This window comes from Helianthus annuus, chromosome 14, assembly GCF_002127325.2.
Source record: "Helianthus annuus cultivar XRQ/B chromosome 14, HanXRQr2.0-SUNRISE, whole genome shotgun sequence".
Lineage (NCBI taxonomy): Eukaryota > Viridiplantae > Streptophyta > Magnoliopsida > Asterales > Asteraceae > Helianthus > Helianthus annuus.
The window spans coordinates 160,342,549-160,361,377 of NC_035446.2; the positions used below are offsets into that span (position 1 = coordinate 160,342,549).

Consider the following 18,829-nt stretch of genomic DNA (forward strand, 5'->3'; position numbering starts at 1 on the left):
GCTAATAAATGAATTTTGAAAGAAACATGGAACCGGTGTAATGTTAATTTCAAAAGGGTCTTCTTTTATTAGCGAGGTTTGATCATTAGTTAACTTAACGCTTACTAAGTCTTTGATTTTAGCACTAGTGTTTAACTCTTTTAAAAACTTAGCATGAGGGGTTATTAAACAATGGTTTTCGAAAGTAGGTGACAAGAGGTTAATTTCTTCAAAATTAGACTCTTCTTGAATTTTAACATTATCGGACTCACCATTTTCGTTGTTTAACTCATGTGTCGGTTTTTCACTTTCTTGTTCTTCCATTTTTACATTTTCAACTATTTCTACGTTATTACAATTTTTTAGCTCTTCTCTTGCGCGGGATTCCTCTTCCCTTGCGCGAGATTCTTTTATGCAACGTTCGATAGTTTTAATGTGTTCTAATATCCTATTGGTCACTTCGGTGAGATTGAAAGAATTTGGATCCTCAAAGCTTGAATCCGGTTGTTCGATCCTTGGCTCCTCATAGTACTCATATGAAGTAGATGGTTCACACCATTGTTCTTCATTGTAAGTATATGATGGATAAGGGTCGAAACTTTGTTCTTCATAGTACTCATATGAGGTGGGTTGTTCACGCCATGGTTCCTCATAATAAGAGTATGAAGGTGGTGGCTCATATGTTGAATCTTCAAAGTATGAGTATGAAGGCTCATACCTTGGTTCATCAAAATATGAGTATGAGGGAGTAGGTTCATACCTTTGGTCTTCATAGGATGTGTATGAAGTTGATGGCTCGTACCTGGGCTCCTCATAATGGTTGTATGAATTGGATGGTTGATATGAGTTATTATATTGAACCGAGCGTGCGTTACGACAACTAGTGCAATAATTACCCCTATAATCATCCTCATCATAGGTGTAGTTGTAACCTCTTGAGTATTGATCCATAAGAATCACTCAACAGACCACAACTGAGTCTCGGGACCAGAAAACAAAAATAAGACGGAAACAGAAGCTGGACACGGCCCCGTGTTGAGTGAACACGGCCCCGTGTTCAGGGACTGTATCTGGGCGTTTTAATTAAAGTTACTAGTCACGTTGAGCACGGGGGCGTGTTCAGTGAGCACGGCCCCGTGTTCAGACTCTGTATCTGGGTATCTACTCTAAAAATATGCAGCACGGGGGCGTGTTCAGTGAGCACGGCCCCGTGTTCAGGCTACTGTAAATGCAAAACTAAACTAAAATGCAGAAAAATGCGCGCGTTTTGAAAAGGTTTTGAAAAACTGATTAGGCCGTCGATTTTAAGCTTTCTTAAAATCCTTGTGTCCCCGGCAGCGGCGCCAAAAACTTGATGCGTGTGTAGTGTAATATATTTTTATATATATATTTAAGCCCTTTTTACACTTTTAGCCAAGTTTTAAATTTATAAAACACGATACTCACTAACACTAAACACACATATGGGCAAGTGCACCCATCGTGGACGTAGTATAGTGTTGGTAAGATACCGAGGTCGTCCAAGGACACAAGAGCTTTTAATACCGGTTTATCCTCAACGTCTAACCAAATCAAAAAGTTAGAAAAATGTTTTAAACTAAGAAAAATAAAAACTAACTAAATGCTGAAAATAAAAATAAAATAAAAAACAGATAGACAAGATGAATCACTTGGATCCGACACGTGTATTAGTATAACCTTTGATTATTTTCGCACTTTTGCACTTGTTTAAGAGATTATCTTAGTTATTGTAGTAGGCCCCTCTTTTGAAGGCGACGTTACCCTCAACCCAGTAGTTTGAGTCAGCAAGGATACAATCCTAAAGGGTCGGATTATTGAAAGATAATGAATTAAGTTATTAATGCAAATTATGGTAGGCCCCGCTTTTGGCGGTGACGTTACCCTCGGCTAAGTAGTCTGAGTCAGCAGGGATACAGTCCTAAATAGCCGGGTTATAGTATTAATAGTAGTTAACTTATGAGGGGGTCAAAGAGTTTGGATCCCCGCCATCCAATACCTATGGGCATTGAAGGAGATCCTACTAAATTTGACCCAGGTCCCAAGCAGGACCTCTAAACGCTGAACAAGGGCAAGACCCTTACCAAACCGTTCCCTTAACCCCCGACCAGGTAGCCAACATACCTCCATATAGACCGTGGAGATATGAATGGTGAAAATCTTTTATTTTATATAGACAGTAAAATAATGCCAAGACACCACGGACAAACGATAAGGAAGGATCACCTTCAACATAAGTAACTAGTTATTAAAGTCATTAATACAAAACCAAATAAAAAGTGCAAAAGATTAAAAATAAAAAGTATTATACTAAACACTTGTCTTCACCAAGTGATGTAAGAGACTTAGGCAAACATGGCCTTGATTGTCAAGAACTCTTACGATCAATCTTGGATCCCGAGACGACTCACACACTCTACGATGGACAATGGATGATGGTGGTGGATGATGGTGTTATGGTGGTGGTGGGTGGTGGATGAGGTGTGAGAGAGGTGGTGTGCCAAGGGATGAGAGAGAATGAAGCCAAGCTCCTCTATTTATAGGCTGAACAGAAGGCTGGACACGGCCCCGTGTCTGCTGGACACGGCCCCGTGCCCGCCTGACACTCTCTCTCCTCATTAATTGTAATTGCGAATTACAATTAATGCGCCTGCTGTACTTTCACCACGCCCCCGTGCCCGCTGGACACGGCCCCGTGGTGGGCAATGGAAGCTTCTACTGGTTTGTCTTTTCTGCTGCTTCCTGGGCACGCCCCCGTGTTCGCTGGACACGGGGCGTGTTCAGACTCTGTTTCTTCTCTTTTGCCTTGGGAGATGCCGTTGAGGGTCCGGGCAGTCTACTTTTGTTCCTTTTCTTGTATTTATGGTAGAATTAGTGGTCTTTTTGCTTCTTTTGTGATTTTGAGCTCATTTCATCCTGAAAATACAAAAGGAAGACAAAAACACTCTTTTTCCAACATTAGTACTAAAAAAGGGTTAGTTTTATGCCTTAATTGATGTGTTTTATATGTTGCATTTTACACACATCAGGCCCATCCATCCTAAACCGATTAACACATGGGAGAGTTGTAACCATTCTCCACTTTTTATCAAATCACAACACACACAAAGAAACCCTAGCTCCTCTCTCTCTCTCGTTTCTCTTGGAACCCGACGGCAACAACCCTTTGGCAATCGAAGATCTTGTTCCTTATTCGGATCACCCTCTCTCTCCTTGTTTGATTCTAATCGGTTAGTGATTACCGAATTATGTTTGTTGATTAGTTTCGGTTGACATGATGTTATGGGATAACTAGGGTTCTTGATATGAATAATTGAATGGTTCTTGATGTGGTAACAATCATATGATTCGGGTTGCATGTTGTTAATTTGGAACCATAGATGTTAATCGGATTTGATGTAGATATGATTCTCTGTTATGTTCTTATGTTTTGGATGGTTAACTTATTGTTGTTCTAGTTAATCGGATCATGTTACTATTGCATAAGTATTAGTATTGTTGATCATTGCTTGTTCATGTTTAAACTAGTTAGGGTTCATATGAAAGGCATGATAGATTTCCTGTTTGATCGATACTATGCCAATTGATTTGTGGAAATCGTGTTAGTTGATAACTGTCAAAATGGAAACCACGAAACTGATTGCTTGAATTATGGAAATCTGTTACAATTTGATAGCCACACGGTTGCGAGTCGAGACCGTGTGATCTCGACCGGAGCATGACAACTCGAGACCCCGTAATCAGTGCGACTCGAGACCACACACTTCCGGCACAAACCGCACAAGCCGAGACCGAGGTTGCGAGTCCCGTTGCGACTCGAGACCGGACCATGACAAACCGAGACCGCCCCTGTTGCGACTCGAGATCTCACTCGTTGCGACTTGAGATCTCGACACCAGCCCAACTCGAGACCGCTTGATCTCGACTCGAGACTATGAGCACGGGCACCTTATTATTGGACTGTTTAAATCTTATTGGGCCGATATGCTATTGGATTGTTATGTTATTTGGGCCGGGAACTATTGAATTTCATCGGATGGACCGCACAAGGATGTTGGGCTTGTGCGAGTCCAAATCTTGCATACGGTATTAACTATTAAAGTGTGTTTGACTGAATACGTGTTACCATGAACTATACGTGCTCGTGACTTGTTAGACCATGTGTAAACATACGTGTATTACTTGAAGTCAAAACCTGACTTGTGTGGTAACCCCTGTTAGGACGCGGTTGACCACCTTTAGTTCAAGAACCTTTTTGTGTATCTGCCGAGCAAACCAAGGTGAGTTCACACAGCCAAGGCATGGGATCCCCGGGTTGGGAATTGGGTTGGAATGTTTGATAAGGAATGATTACTCGTACTTACGCAATCACTAGACTATAGACCATCGTCCTCAGGATAGTCAGGACACTTACGTAAAACCTATGTAAACTAGTATCTACCATTGTCTCCCGGGTCGGGAGGACACTTACGTAAATCCTACCTAACCTAATACCCACTACTGTCTTCCGGGTCGGAAGGACACTTACGTAAATCCCACGTAAACCCCACGCGTACCACTGTCCTCGGGGAAGGGCACTCACGTAAATCCTGCGTGACCTTGTACGTATTCCTGTTCTCAGTTTAAGAAGAACACATGGTTGCAAATAGTCTAGTAAGTACCATAATGGGAAACCCCCCATTAGTAAAGTTAAACGTGGGAATCCCCCACTAGTAATATATATACAAGGCATGGGAAACCCCCACCATTAGTACATACATGCTTGGGAAGCCCCCAACTAGATGAACCTACTCATTACTGTTACGAACTTACTTTCTGTGAACTCGCTCAACTAGTTGTTGATTATCTGCTGCATGCCTTGCAGGACCTTAGGTACATTATGGAGCTTGCACAGGGAGGAGCAGGTCGTTGTGGGATACGGATCGTGAACGATATTTGAACTTATAACTTATTATGGGTTTTCATTATTATGCTTCCGCTACTTAAACAAAGTTTGGTTTGAACATCAATCGTATTGATTTGGGTTTTTGAACTACTTTAACTATTATATGCTTATTCAATATGATTGGTGGCTTGATCCTGGTCATGTCACGCTCCCAAGCGGTGGTACTCCGCGTGTGGATTTTTGGGGGTGTGACAGTTTAATCGTTGTCAGTGTCTAGTCTAAATAGAGTCGTTAACGTAATTCATTAGAGTCTTTGTGGGTTCGACATCCGGACTTACTTTTCTGTGCTAGAGTCGATTTGTACACTTGCCGGTGAGTAGTTTAGTCAGGTTAAAGAGTCTAGATTTTTATTACTTGAGTCTTAATTTAGGGTAATTTTAGTTTATTTAGTTGAACTACTTTTTCCACATCAGAAAGTTAGGGGCATCCAGAGTTACTTTTCTATTTGGGTGAGATTGGCCTTAGCAACGAAAATGAAAATGAAAAATACAAGTGTCATTGCTCACGTTGCTAGCATATATTATTATCGACCAATAGATCATAATCTATATTATTAAAATCCAGTTTGTGTATACACATATATATGCAACTACATATATACATATGTTTGTTTGTCTACTTGATACAACATAAATAAACATAATGTATAAATCATAAGATAATTTTATATATTCAAAGATTTAACAATCAAAACAAAATTTTGTTATAAAAGAAACGGGTATGATTTTAATAACTTTGATGAAGTTGTTAAAATAAAAAAAAATTAACTAAAATGTATTAGGTAAGACTAGGGCTGTAAACAAACCGAACAAACACGAACAAGGCCATGTTCGTGTTCGTTCATTAAGGAGATTAACATGTTCGCGAACTGTTGACGAACGTCTACCGAACATAAGTTTATGTTCATGTTCGTTCGTTAAGGAAATTCAGTTGTTCACGAATAGTTCGTGAACACTGGTCTCGAACACAAACGAACGCAAGCGAACACAAAAGAATGCAAGCAAATAAAAAAGAACGCAAACGAACATTTAACTTGAAAATAAAAATATTGTTATCCTTAAACATTGGATATAAGTAGTTAAATACGACCATCAAATGATAAATCAAAACACAAGAAGTTACACCACCAAACGATTAATCAAGTATAACTAATTAGACATAATTATCCCAAAAAAATGTCTTAGCATTTCCAAATTTTAGCTAACTTAGAAAAATAGGGTTTCAAGTTTTCAATATGTTTAGATAAAAGGTTTATTATTTATTATTTTTTAATATAATCAAACGAACACGTACGAACGTAACCGAACATGTTACCGAACGTTCACGAATGCAGTTGAACGAACGAGACCTATGTTCGTGTTCGTTCGTTAAGCTAACCGAACGAAATTTTTTGTTCGTGTTCGTTCGTTAAGCTAATCGAACGAACATAAACGAACTTACCGCCGAACAGTTCATGAACTGTTCACTGAACGTTCGGTTAGTTTACAGCCCTAGGTAAGACATAGTAGGGGGCCATTGTTTACCAAATACCGGTACCATTCCAAACTGTTATCAACTGAATGTCGGTACTGATATGATCAATACTCAATTTTACAGTGTTCGGATTCAGTATTTTTTGTTTTGCCTACCGTCATGGGTACGATTGTTTGTTGTTTTACTTATTTTTTGTACCGGTATCAAAGTAGCACAGTACCGATTTCATCTAGTAGTACCGATCTCATCCCCACATAATATTGTTATGTTTTTTTGGGAAATACAAAAAACCAAAACCCTGGATGAAGGGATTTTCCATATGAGGCCTTTTTACAGCCCAACTTGTATGTGGGCTAGCTACCGGTTACATGTGGGCTAAGTTATACGAAAACTGGACCAATTAATAATTATTTAATTTTTGCCGACGTTTAGACCAACCAAAACCTCCGTTACTGACATCCAACCCTAGGTAGCGTAAAAGTTATCGCCACGTAACCACCGGTAACGATTCCGTTTACTCCTTCTCCTTAAAATGGGCCCCACCGTAACCGATTTCAGGAATGCCGCCGATTGACGCTGACGGTTGCTCCGCCGCATATTTTCTCAATTTTCTCAATTCAGATCCAGTTTTCACGCGTTCAACGGTGGCGCGTTCACACCAATCTCCCTCTGCTCTCAACGTTTCTCCGATTATAGTTTCAAGGTATTATTATTTCTCGACTTTTAATTAATCATACGGTTATTCATATTTCAATTTGTATAATAATTATATAGAACTATAGATTCAAATATACAATATATATACACAGTTAAATGTTAGGTGTACTTACTCCGCTTTTGTTGTTGAATACTTGAATTAAATTAGGTTATTTGTATTGACCTTAATTTTGGATGTTTTAGGAATGTTCAATTTGAGCTTAGGGTTTGATGGTTTTGGTGAAATTATATAAAATTAAATTGACTTTTGGAAGTAAATTATGCAGAACATATAAATCTACAATAGCAGCAGCAGCTAATATAAATAATCTGTAGGTGAAGATGCCTGAAATGGAACACGATCCCGATATTGTTAGGTGGGGTCTACATCATCTTATGGAAGTTTGTCCGGTGAGTAACGGCGGCTCTCAGGGAGTTTTTACTCATTATGATAAAGATTTGTCTAGCGTTGAGTATGTGAGCGAAGGTTATTGTGAATCGAATGATGTTGGTGGTGAGAATGATGAGATGTTTAATGTTGTGAATGGTGAGAATGATAAGAGGTTGAGTTATAGTAATGTTGAAAATGATGAGATGATTGCACGGGCTTTTCAAGAAGAGTTATCGCGGCTTGCGGTGGAGGAGAATCATGGATTGGTAGGAGAAGTTCATCAGAAAGAGTCGGTACTTGCGCAGGATTGGCTTGCCCCTTCAAAACGACATGGTAATTATAGTATTCGAGTAATTACATAGCTCTTGATTTTCTTTATGGAAACGTGTTCTGATATTTATGGGTGGTCGGTTTAGAGTTTGAGAGCAGTCAAGAACAAGATTTGGAAAATGGAGAAAGATCTGGTGATGATGAAGATCAATCATGTACCCCTGAGATGGCAGATGAGTCTATTCTTGATGGTGAAGTTGGAAAGAGGATAAATAAAATGGTTCCCATTCGTGTAAGTTTAATCTATATTAGGCGTCCTTTAGTTGTTGGCTAGATTTTTCGTTGCTTTTCCCGATAATTGCACTTTCTTGGTGATTATGTCTTCACAAAAAAAATAAAAATTACACCTTTACACTATTTTTAAGCATATGTATTTAAATGCACGTGCTTGGTGACGAATACACTCACACACATACTCAGAATAGTTCAACATATACACATCGATGATTTTGGTGGTGGATTATTGTTCATATGTGGTGTAATGCAGCATGTCCCTAAGGTAAATGGAGAAATGCCCACTGCTGATGAAGCAACGTCGGATCATCAGAGGCTAATGGACAGGTTTTTTTTTTTGTATTCTTACTGTATTATTACGATTTTTAGCTGTTTATGGATGATTATAATGCCTTTGACATTCCGGTGTTGTTTGTCGTATGTGCTTTCCAATTACGGTGTTTGATTTTTTTCACAGATTGAAGATTTATGATCTAGTTGAACTTAAAGTTTCAGGGGACGGTAACTGCCAGGTTCGAACTCACATGTTTCCTACGTTTTCACTATTAGTGTGTGTAGCATGTATAATTTGTCAATCTTATAGAAATTATGCTATTTCGAGCTATTCTTCTTTAACGATCGCTTCAAGAAACGAGATTATAATTAAAGTAAAAAATCACCACGCATTAGATTTTATTCATGTGCTAGTTCTTCGTGATTTTGTTATACTAAGCCCTGTATCTATATAAGTGAACTCTTCTCTAATTATTCACCCCTTCTTCTTGTTTAGTTCCGCTCTTTGTCAGATCAAATATACCGCTCCAATGAGCACCACAAGCTTGTGAGAGAACAAGTTGTTCATCAGGTAGGTTAAAGTAATATTGGTGCAATTATTATATGTTCTTTTGAGCACCTTAGGAGCTGGATAGAGGAAGTGAACAACAACCACTCATTTACCGGTACCAATTGACACGTGTTTCCATTCAGCGTACTCACGACTTGATCACGTTTCACTTCATCTAGCCAGCAAACCCTTGATGTTGCATGATTCGATATTAATGATATTCTATCATTTGTATGATCAGCTCAAATTACACCCAGAACTGTATGCGGCTTATGTTCCTATGGCTTATGATGAGTACTTGAAGAAAATCAGCACGTATATTACAGTCTTTTTTTTTGGTATTTACAGCGTTTACCTTTTCATTTATAATGTCTAACCATACTCATTACAGGGATGGCGAATGGGGTGATCATGTCACATTGCAAGCTGCTGCTGATGCGGTATTAACAATCTTCTTCTACATAGCATTCACACAAAAGAGGCTCACTTTTTCCTTTATTTCAGAAATTGATCTCATGTTTCTGGTAATTGCAGTTTGGAGTCAAGATATTCGTATTGACTTCATATAAGGATACATGTTACATTGAGATTCTACCATGCGTTCAAAAGTCAAAGAGAAGTAAGTTTGTTTATGATTTATTATGATGATATTAGCAAGTTTTGAGTTTTATTTGACTTATATGCAGTCATCTTCTTGAGTTTTTGGGCTGAGGTGCACTACAATTCAATTTATCCTGAAGGAGGTAAGTTGTGTGATCTAGTCTACAATGCTACCTATTCACATGAAAAAAAAAAAAACTAAAAGAAAAATCAAGTTTTTGAATTTCTGGTGTTGTATACAGAGCTGCCAATAATGGAGTCCAAAAAGAAGAAGAAATGGTGGATGCTTGGCGGTTGAATGGCATTTGGACTCAAAACTGTGTACATAAACTTTGAATTATTAATGAGAGAATTAGGATGTATAGAGTTCATATTCTTTTGCAGTAGTTTACCATTCTTTCAGTTACTTTGTCTTCTCTAACCTATTGATCTAGCTTGTAGATGTTAGTACTATGGTGTGTGTGTGTGTGGAGGGTCAAATACAAACTAGATTTTGTCTGTAAAGTGTAAGAAACAATCTGGGCCATTGATTAAACTCATTTTATGGTTGAGATTGACGCGATGGTACATCTGTAATAGTTGGAAGTTAATAACAGTTGGGACTTGGGAGGGAAATACTAGTTTCACTAACTTTTTAAACGCAAATAACTTTTATATGCTTCCGTATTTAAAAAAGCGTATACAATTTTAACGCCCGGCTTGCGGTATGCGCATATAATGTATATATGTGTGGGCCATTGGGGGGCAAAAGTGAAAGTGCACTAATTTTAATGTTATTTTACTAATTTCGTGAAAATAACGTTAAAAGCTGAGGACGGTTAATCATGCATCATGTGGTGGCGTTGATAGCTGAAAGACAAAAGGGTACATGCACTAATCGGTCTTTGTCCCGATTGCTGAGTGTTATGTGCCTTATGTCCAAGGCTTGATGCAAAACTACTATCGAGCCGAGGGTCTCACTGGAAGCAGTGGCGAAGCTTGACAACGAAGACTAGGGGGTCGAAAACGTATATACTCAAAAATTTCTATTGAATCGGGGGGGTCGAAAATGTATAAACCCAAAAATTTCTATACGAGAACTACATATATAACATTACGGAGTAAAAAGTTCGGGGGGTCGGGCGCCCCTCCCGGCCCCTCATAAGCTACGCCCATGACTGGAAGCAGCCTCTCTATTCCTATGGGGTAGAGGTAAGGTTGTCTACATCTTACCCTCCTCAGACCCTACCTTTACTTTGCTATTGGTGGGATTTACTGACTATGATGATGATGATGATGATGATGAGAAGAACAGAGAAAAATCTTATATTGCTTCGTACACTTCTCAAGCAAAATCCATTATGTTTCTAATCCGCCTTAAATATAAAACATTTGAGATGTTGACAATGTCTTTTATATCTCTTAATATTAATTATATTTGACCAAACAATAATATTACCTTACATCATCAAATATATGTAATAACAAAAAAAAAAAAAAATGATCACTTGCAGCAACAGCATACAAACTTGATCACCTGTCATTCAAATGATATTTTAAAACATTACATATTAGTTGTAAGAACCATTCAGAAATGCACATATAACATATTAAAGTATCATTTGAAGACTTCCTATACAAACCATTTTCACATGCACCAATTCAGGCTTCCCTAACTAGTGCTTATAACTTTAGGACTCAAACAAACAAACCATTTATTCTCTCCAACAACTGGATCCAGAAGCCTTTTCTTTAACCCCTCTGTTATTGACCTCTCAAAAACACCATTTTTTGGTGTCGCCGCACCCTCAAAACACGGTGATGATGATTCCTCCAAGCTCTCGGCACTCTCATCTTCCACGATCGTGTTTAAGATCTCCACCACTTGGCTCATTTTCGGCCTCATCTTTGGTTGTCTATGCAAGCACTTGTTAGCCACAGCTGCTAGCTTTTGAGCCGATTTGACTGAGTAATTCCCCTCAAGCCGAGGGTCTAGAATCTTCTGGAATTTTTGAGGGTCGTTGGAAAGGTGTCGTCTCACCCAATGGAAGAGCTTTTGCTCGTTTTTTGGCTTGTTACGGTCAAATGGTCTTCGACCCGTGATAAGTTCATATAAGAAGATCCCAAAGCTCCAAACGTCACTTTTGTATGTTAGCCGTCCTGTTTGAACGTATTCTGGAGCTGCGTATCCAACTGTCCCAACTACCTGTTACAAGTATAATAAACATTTTAATTTGCGTTAATGGTTTTTTTTTTTTTTTGTGTTATTTGTCCAACCCATAAATAGTTCAAAGATGGTTATAAGTTTTAACATACCGCTGTTGATACATGACTTAGCTCATCCGACGGGCCGAGCCTGGCCAGCCCAAAATCCGACAACTTAGCATTCCAGTTCTTGTCCAAGAGAATGTTTGAAGATTTGAAATCTCGGAAGATTATCTGCGAAACACAAATCAATAGGATGAGCTTGTCAACAAGATAAACAGGCCCAAGTCCTGGGCCCTTTCAGCCCAAAACTGATCAAACGGGTACCTGAAATTCCATTCCTTCATGGAGATAAGCTAAGCCTCGAGCAGCATCTCGAGCAATCTTGAGTCTAGTAGACCACGGAAGAGGCGTTTGAAACCTCGATAAATGATCTTGAACACTCCTATTTTGCATGTACTCGTACACAAGAAGGCGTTGGATCCCTCTTTCATCATCTTCAGAGCTATATCCCACAAGTTTGACCAGGTTTGGATGGTCAACAAACCCGAGAACATTTACCTCTGTCAACCATTCTTTGTGGCCCTGCCGAAGTTAATCGAAATGGAACCACAATATCATGTTTCATTAATCGAAGCGGAACCTCAATACAGGAAAATAAAAGAGAAAGGATCAAACTAGTAAACCTGCAATCCCCTTCGGCTAAGTTGTTTGATAGCAACGTCAATCTTCTGGCCCGAACCGTCTGCTTTTCGTATGACAGCCCGATACACGCCTCCAAAACCGCCTTCGCCTATCATGAGAGCCCGGCTAAAATTCCGTGTGGCAGTTTTCAGCTCGGTAATTGAAAATTCCCTGAGGTTATTGTAACTTTTGCCACTCGGGTTTTGAGTCAAACTCGTGAATGAAACCCGTGTGGAGGACACGGTGCTACTATCGGACATATCCATTGATGTAAAGTCCGAGCCTGATTTCCTCCCCTCGTGACCATTTGACATGGAGGACTGGACCGAAGTTGACTTTGGGGTTTTCGGTTCTCCATTTTCATCACCATAAGAGAAGGAGAAACACTTCATAGCCTTCATGGTTCAACAAGACTTTGCAACCATAGTCTCCTTTTTCACTATATGGAGACACACATACAACTAAAAGGTGTTGTCAATAATCAAGAAATCTTTTGTTATGATTCGTAAAGCTACCACGACACCACTACTGTTGCTATCGATATCGCTTATGTGAGTAAAAAAGCATGAGATGTAGTTTCACTTACTCTCCTAAAATTTGGAAAAAATGGCAAGTTTGGTGGTAGTTATAGACCTACTCTTACAAGTAAATGGGACAAATAACCATGTCTTTGTTGCTTCGAATGCGTATAACGCGGACCCACAAACAGAAAATCGAAGTGTATTAGGTTTTGGTATTGAAAATTTGAAATAGACTCTTTTCCTACCCTGACTCAAATGATACAAACAAGATCCACAAAATCAAGATTGTGTCCTTAAACCGTAAAATCAAGATTTTTAATGATGAAAACAAATATGATCCTTATATCTAGACGACGAACAGCGCTGTATACAAACACTTTTCTGTTATCATCAAGTAAGCGAGTTGTATTAAAAGATGAAAATCGATAAATCTATTAAAACTAGCAAACTATTGATGAAGAAGTGAAGAACACCTTTCTCTTAATAGTGCATAATAGGGGATGTTACTTGTACCTTACTCTTTTCAATTTTTTCACATCAAAATCACATGATCATAAACTTAAGGGGCATGTTACTTCTTATAAAATATTTCCTATTAATAACAAATCAAAATTTTCCATTTTTATCAATAAAAAACAAAACAAAACAAAACAAAAGGGTCATCTAAATTGCTGAAAATACACAATCAATAGCTTTAACCAAAAACCACAACCAATTTTCAATACAATAAGTAACCTAAATACCCAACTTATGAACAACATTAAAAATAGAAACTTTAAGAAAAAAAATAAAGTACCTGAAGTGATTTGTGCTGAATAATAATATACTTGGGGGAATCAAGAACCCTGATATTGGGAAATATAAAGAAAGGCTGGGGAAATCAGTAAAGATATTACAAGGATAGGCAGCTAGAATTTAGCTTACCAAACACATCTTATTATGACCCAATAAAAACTACACAGAGGCTGATGATGAATATATGGAGGGAGAATTGTGACATTTGTATTTTTTAAATTATTTACCAAGAATTTTCTTCCTTGGTAACCAGAGTAGGTTCGATGACGATCATATTATGCCTTTTGGCCGACCGTATTTTTTTTATAGGATTTGATCGGATTTAAATAACATGTTTTGTTGTATTTGTTAATTCTTGTTTTCTTGAAGTTCAACTAACCAGATTTTGATAAACATTTAAAAAAATGCAATTAGAATTTTTTAAAATTATTATTTTGTAATACCAACAGCCTAGTCAAAACACGATACATACATAATATGTAAACTGAATAAAAAAAGTATAAAACAACTGAAAATCTTTTGTTGTTTTTTTAATCATTTTGTTATATATGTAAAATCACAGGATGTATAACATTGTGAGGTAATACACGTATTATAAAATTGTAAAATGTAATATGAGCAAACTAAATGATTGCGTGCGGGTTTTGTTGGTTGTCTTATATATATATGTCACTAGGTTATAACCCCGTGTATTACACGGGTTGAATAAATTAATTTTATATACCAAATAATAAAACATTATCTTTTTAAATGCCTCCTTTATTGCACGGGTTGAAAAAATGTAATTTTATATATTAAAAAATAAAATAAGTTATATTATAAGAACTATATGTATTGTACGGTTTGAATAAATGTAATATTATATACCAAATAATAAAAAAATATATCTTTAAAACCACTGTGTTACACGGGTTGAATAAATGTAATATTGTTTACCAAATAATAAAAAAAGTTATATTTTTAAAAACCCCCGTGTATTACATGGGTTGAATAAATATGATTTTATATACCAAATAATAAAAAATATATTTAAAAAACTAACGGATTTTTTTATATTTAAAGTAGGATAAGATTGAATATTTATCTGAACTAACGGATTTTTTTATATTTAAAGTAGGATAAGATTGAATATTAATCTTTATTTATTTAGTTAATATAAGATTGAAAAATCATATGATTGAATAGGTGGAAGGTTGTATGATGATAAATCGGTTAACCGTACTGAATGATAAAGATAATAGTGATTGTTGAACAAATTAATTAATCGAATTTAACAGAAACATTTGTGATGTTAGGTGGATTTGTTTTTAATTATTTGAAAGTAGTTCGTATGAATTCTTATTAGATTTGATTAAATATTATTGATGATAAAAATTTGTATTAGATTAGATTTTAGATTTGATTAAATATTATTAATAATAAAAATTTGTATTAATTTAGATTAAATATTAGTATTATTAGTATTATTAATAATTTTAATAATCAATTAAATGAGAGAATGACAAGTGTCCCAAAATAGATTTCTTTTATTATATAGTATAGATTGGATCAGGGCTGGTTCGACCATTTTAGAGGCCCAAAGCGATACAAAAAATTCGGGGCCCTTTTCATTTTTATATTTTTGCAACTTATTTAACATCTACTCAAAGCTTTTAATTAACTTATAGAAACTATTACATAGTTTTAGTTGCTGGGATTTGAAGAAAAATGGTTTTTAAGAACTTTGGCCACCTTAAATGCTAATTAATGAATTAAAGTTTAAAAAATATGGCTGGGAAGTGGGATTCGAACCGAAATCTATGTGGGAAAACAAAAGAATTATACCGCCTGGCTGGAATCATATTTATTATGAAGTTGATCTTGAAAATTTTAATATACGCATTTTAGTTTTTTTTTAATGAGGCCCTAAAAGTTTTGAGGCCCAAAGCCCTTGCTTGTTTTTACTTATGTTTGGGCCGGCCCTGGATTGGATGGTATTTTTTAGCGTTTAAAAAACGCTAATATGATATTATGAAATTTTGAACTTTTAAAAGGATATATAGAAAATTTGTACTTATATAGAGGGTCTTGGGCATTTTGTTTTGAAAGTGATTATCTTATTCTTGTGTTTCGAAGTCGTATATAATCATATATTGATTATATGATCATCGCAACTTTAAAAAATACACATATATACAAAAATTTGTATTAGATTAGATTTTAGATTTGAATAAATATTATTATTATTAGTATTATTAATAATTTTAATCAATTAAATAAGAGAATGACAAGTGTCCCAAAACAGGTTTCTTTTATTATATAGTATAGATATATGACAAACAAAATGCAATATTTTTATTTTTCTAAGTCTGTTCATTTTTCGTACTTAGATAATTTAGTTTGGACTGATAACTTTGAATTAGATAATTAGACTATATGGTCAATTTTTATTTATTTATTTATTTATTTATTTTTTTTTTTTTTGTAAATAACATGTATACCTAGCTAATACATGGAAGATTACGATATATAGTAGAAGACGTAATGACAGACGCGCATATATATAATTTATAAGTTTGTATCATTTTTCTAGAAAAAAATTTGTAATAAACTAAAATAAATAAGATATCAATATTTTAAATAATGTGTTTGGAATTAAACAATTGAATATGAATGAAACTGGACTAGTTATGGGTTAAAAAGAAAGAGTCAAGAAGTTTAGCAAACACCTTTAGTTATGGGTTAAAAAGAAAGAGTCAAGAAGTTTAGCAAACACCTTCATTGGGGTACAAATTTAGATCGAAAAGGCAACACAGATTTTGCTCCAATTAAAATCGAAAAAATTTACAAGTTTTGTTATTTATCTTAATACCATTTATCACGCGGTGTTCTTTTATCAAATATTGACAAGTTTTGTTCTTTACAAATAATTTTATTGCACGTTTTATCCTTTAGGCTTAACTCAGTTAGATTTTCTTGTTAAATCTTGTCACCCAATGGTATTTTAGTCTTTTTACCCATTTATTTCGAGAGTCAACCCTAAAATATTTTGTATTATTCTTTTAAATATTATTAAATAAATGGGTAAAAAGACTAAAATACTCTTGGGTGTCAAGATTTAACAAGAAAATCTAACTGGGTTAGGCCTAAAGAACAAAACGTGCAACAAAATTCGTTGTAAAGGGCAAAACTTGTCAAAATTCGTTAAAAAGAACATCGTCTGATAAATGATATAGTTTAATTTCAAAGAGAGCATACTTAAATTGTCCGGCTATAGACACAGACAATGAGAGACATACGTGAACAATTGTAAGAAATATATATATTTTTTTTTAAATTGTGTCTTATACATGTATTTACCGAAGTTAATTTGTGTTCTTCTATTTGATTACTCATCCAACATATTCTTTTTTTAAAATGACAACTTCTATATATAAATATAAAACCCAGCAAGGAACTGGGAACAAAACGCTTACAACAATTCGGAAATGTCAAAATCCACTCATTTTATCCCAAGTAAGAGATTTAAGGTTGGACTTATAACTACACCAAACAAAAACATCCAACATATTATAACAAAACAAACTATATAAATGTGTCAACTCATTTTGTGTTACAAACTAAATGACCTTAATACCGAAAGAAACAATAGTGTTTGTAGAGATATACAACTTTAGACAAATTTATAATTTATAATTATTTTGTTTATTTACTTTTTCATATAGATTTTTGGCCTTTACAATGAGGGTAAGAGGCATAATGTTGACAATATCTTGGTTTGAGCCTAAAGCACACATCACACCCACGTTTTGGTTTCTATACATCTCTTCATTTTCGTTTGACTATGACAATGTTGGAAACTTCATCATGATTTCTTATATTCCGTTAGGAAGAAGTCAAGTTGACATACATTAAAGAAGTTTAGGTGTTAATTGACTTTTTATTGTTAAATTAATATTGATGTGAAACACCATATATACATTATTGCATGATGAATATATTAAGTTGTACGGTAAAGGTAAAGTAATATGTATTTTCATAGAATTTATGTAGGTGAACATTAGTTTATATCAAGTGTTATTTCTCACTGATTTCTTATAGTACTGCGTTTAGAATTTTTTTTTGGTGTATTATTGTGTCTAATTTGTCATGTAACTTGTTTCAAGCTCACATACTTACAAAGAGAACCCCACATCTCTCCTCCTTGTAACGAGTCTCACAGTGTTTTGTTTTGCAGATCATACTCATATTCTCACCCAGGAAAGACAAAGGGTTTACCATTCTTAACGAGATAATTCCCACAAAAATAAACACATCAATTTAAACTTGATGTTCCTTCAAACAGTTATTTAAATATACGAAATACATCAAACCGATATAAACATAAATGGATTGTTGACATTAGCATAAAAAGTATATGTATTTCGTTTCACAATCGGTTTTCGAGTTTGGTGTAATATATATCAGATTCATATTTCGTATTTATGATGTGTTGATAATTGTTAATTTTAAATTCAATATATAATAGGTTTAAAAGATAACTTGGACGTAGTTAAAGATGTGTTGAGGTGTTGAAAGTGTATTTAGAAGTAATCAAAAGTAAACGTGCAGGTTTTGATCAAAATGAGCCATTTGGGTTAGATAGCGGCACAAGCTTTTGAAATTCTTCTATACCAAGTGTTCAACTATAGTCAAATAAATTCCAATATTTAATTAAGGCTCTAACTATTGCACACCTTGGCAGGCTATCTACACACTTAGGGTTTACATACGCTGCGTAGAGGTCTCTACGCAGCGTATAGGGTTACCTCTATACGCTGCGTATAGGTCTCTACGCGGTGTATGTAAGGGGTAGGTACACGACCAGACAGTCAAACCTAGTACCATGTCAAATCAGTCTGACATACGCTGCGTATGGATCTAGACGCAGCGTATGTCAGTCTGATTTAACATTGATACGATGTTGTCTAGGCACGTGAATAAAGCAATACGGGGAGTAGAGAGCTATACGTTGCGTATTTCAGTAAATTTGAAAGTCTATTTATCCATGCATCTTTGCTTCCCTTCGAATCCATCTCATATTCTGTTTTTCATCTTCTTCTTCAATAGCAAACCAAAATCATTTGTTCTGTTTTTTGTTCAATATTGTTAAAATGTCATCATTTTGGAACGAGAAT

The 18,829-nt window shown here is 35.7% G+C and overlaps 2 protein-coding genes across 8 annotated transcripts in view; one reads left to right on the forward strand and one right to left on the reverse strand.

Moving 5' to 3' along the window:
* Positions 1-6,843: 6,843 nt before the first annotated feature.
* Positions 6,844-10,046, forward strand: LOC110904647 (OVARIAN TUMOR DOMAIN-containing deubiquitinating enzyme 12). Of its 2 annotated transcripts, none has more exons than XM_022150489.2 (11): positions 6,844-7,118; positions 7,399-7,835; positions 7,919-8,064; positions 8,320-8,393; positions 8,524-8,578; positions 8,836-8,910; positions 9,131-9,204; positions 9,281-9,329; positions 9,424-9,508; positions 9,576-9,632; positions 9,732-10,046. In XM_022150489.2, exons 2-11 carry the CDS (start codon positions 7,454-7,456, stop codon positions 9,785-9,787), a joined length of 1,053 nt encoding a protein of 350 aa, XP_022006181.1. In that variant the 5' UTR covers positions 6,844-7,118; positions 7,399-7,453; the 3' UTR covers positions 9,788-10,046. The 2 variants fall into 2 exon arrangements, with proteins under 2 accessions (XP_022006181.1, XP_022006179.1); XM_022150487.2 differs by having other exon boundaries at positions 6,845-7,118; positions 7,448-7,835.
* A 913-nt stretch (positions 10,047-10,959) lies between these two features.
* LOC110904648 (serine/threonine-protein kinase PCRK1) overlaps positions 10,960-18,829 on the reverse strand; it is a 15,166-nt gene continuing 7,296 nt past the window's right edge. The window contains exons 3-7 of one of the 6 annotated variants that reach the window (XM_022150493.2): positions 13,675-13,723; positions 12,360-12,796; positions 12,001-12,258; positions 11,785-11,907; positions 10,960-11,674 (exon numbers count right to left, since the gene is read on the reverse strand). In XM_022150493.2, the coding sequence (XP_022006185.1) occupies positions 11,141-11,674; positions 11,785-11,907; positions 12,001-12,258; positions 12,360-12,758 (1,314 nt within the window). In that variant the 5' untranslated portion in view covers positions 12,759-12,796; positions 13,675-13,723 and the 3' untranslated portion in view covers positions 10,960-11,140. Of the gene's footprint in view, positions 11,675-11,784; positions 11,908-12,000; positions 12,259-12,359; positions 14,040-18,829 lie in introns of those variants that run through there. The other 5 variants (XM_022150492.2, XM_022150491.2, XM_022150490.2 and 2 more) reach the window with 5 other exon arrangements.